The sequence below is a fragment of the Oratosquilla oratoria genome, chromosome 8, assembly GCF_046742065.1.
Source record: "Oratosquilla oratoria isolate Oo_2021 chromosome 8, ASM4674206v1, whole genome shotgun sequence".
NCBI classification, from domain to species: Eukaryota; Metazoa; Arthropoda; class Malacostraca; order Stomatopoda; family Squillidae; genus Oratosquilla; species Oratosquilla oratoria.
Window position 1 is genome coordinate 37,754,166 of NC_134784.1, and position 1,127 is coordinate 37,755,292.

The following is a 1,127-nucleotide window of genomic DNA, read 5'->3' on the forward strand; positions in this document are numbered from 1 at the left end:
GCTAGTGTAAATTATGAGAGAATTCCAGTTGGTTACTCGCGAACATGCGACGTAAAGTTTTCCATTCGCGAAACACTGAACAGAATCTAAGAGAAGACCACAACGTTCAAAAGTTTGTCCCTGAGACTTGTTGATTGTCATTGTGTAACTGAGTTTGACTGGGAATTGTTTGCGTTTGAAGTGAACAGGCGTGTCTTGTGCCTCTAACGTTATCCTAGGAATCAAAACCTGTTCTGCGTAACTTCCTAAAATTTTGCCCACGATAATATTCTTTTGTAAGTTTGAAACAATTATACTGGTACCATTGCACAGCTTTGGCGGACAAATATTTCGAATAACCATCAAAACACATCCTATCTTCACTTTAATTTCGTGGAGAGGAAGAGACGGACTTGTTAACGTGTTGAAAACTGACGTCTGAATCTCCATATAATTTTCGGAAGCAGTGTCTACACTATTGTACACTATCTCTTGTTCCTTTATCTTGTCGTATACCATTGAATTTATACTATCAACATCATTAGTGGGAGAAATAATAGCTCGCTTCTCAAAATAAGAAACGTTCATATGGTTATTTTTTGTCATTGTAGACCTTTTTCACTAAATCTTTGTGGGTTTTAACCTTTATTCTGAATTTTCTAGGCAAGCGAACGGGTCCAGTTTCTCCTGTGCCTATCCCTAATAAACTTTTCGCAAAAGATTTGTTTTCGTCGTTAATGTTTAACTAACATTTTCCATCAATTCCAATTTTGTCAAACCTTCCCAGAAATAACTCGATTTGATACAGTGATCGATTTCCTCATTTTTTCCTCCACCCCATATCACTGGAAGAATTTGTTGGAAATCTCCCGCACAAACAAAAACTATTCCTCCCATGAATTTGTTATTTTCTAGGATGTCTCTGAGGGTTATGTCGAGAGCGGTTAGCGTGTTTTTGTTTGCCATCACTACTAGTGAGGGAGCTAAGACTAATAAACTAGGTCGATTGTTCACTTTATAGTAGAGACATGCCATTTGGAATATAAGTACATAAGAGATCTCTGAACAATATTATCGACAATAACACATCAATCACCCCCACTAGTGGGTGTGGCCGCCTGTTAATTAGGTCAACGTGACCCGGAAAC

General features: G+C 38.0%; 1 protein-coding gene across 1 annotated transcript in view; it reads right to left on the reverse strand.

The window, feature by feature from the left end:
* LOC143027352 (ATP-dependent DNA helicase Pif1-like) overlaps nucleotides 1-498 on the reverse strand; it is a 693-nt gene extending 195 nt beyond the window's left edge. The window contains exon 1 of the mRNA XM_076188630.1: nucleotides 1-498. This exon is cut by the window's left edge and continues 195 nt beyond it. Coding sequence (XP_076044745.1) covers nucleotides 1-498 — 498 coding nt within the window.
* Between the last annotated feature and the right edge of the window lie 629 nt (nucleotides 499-1,127).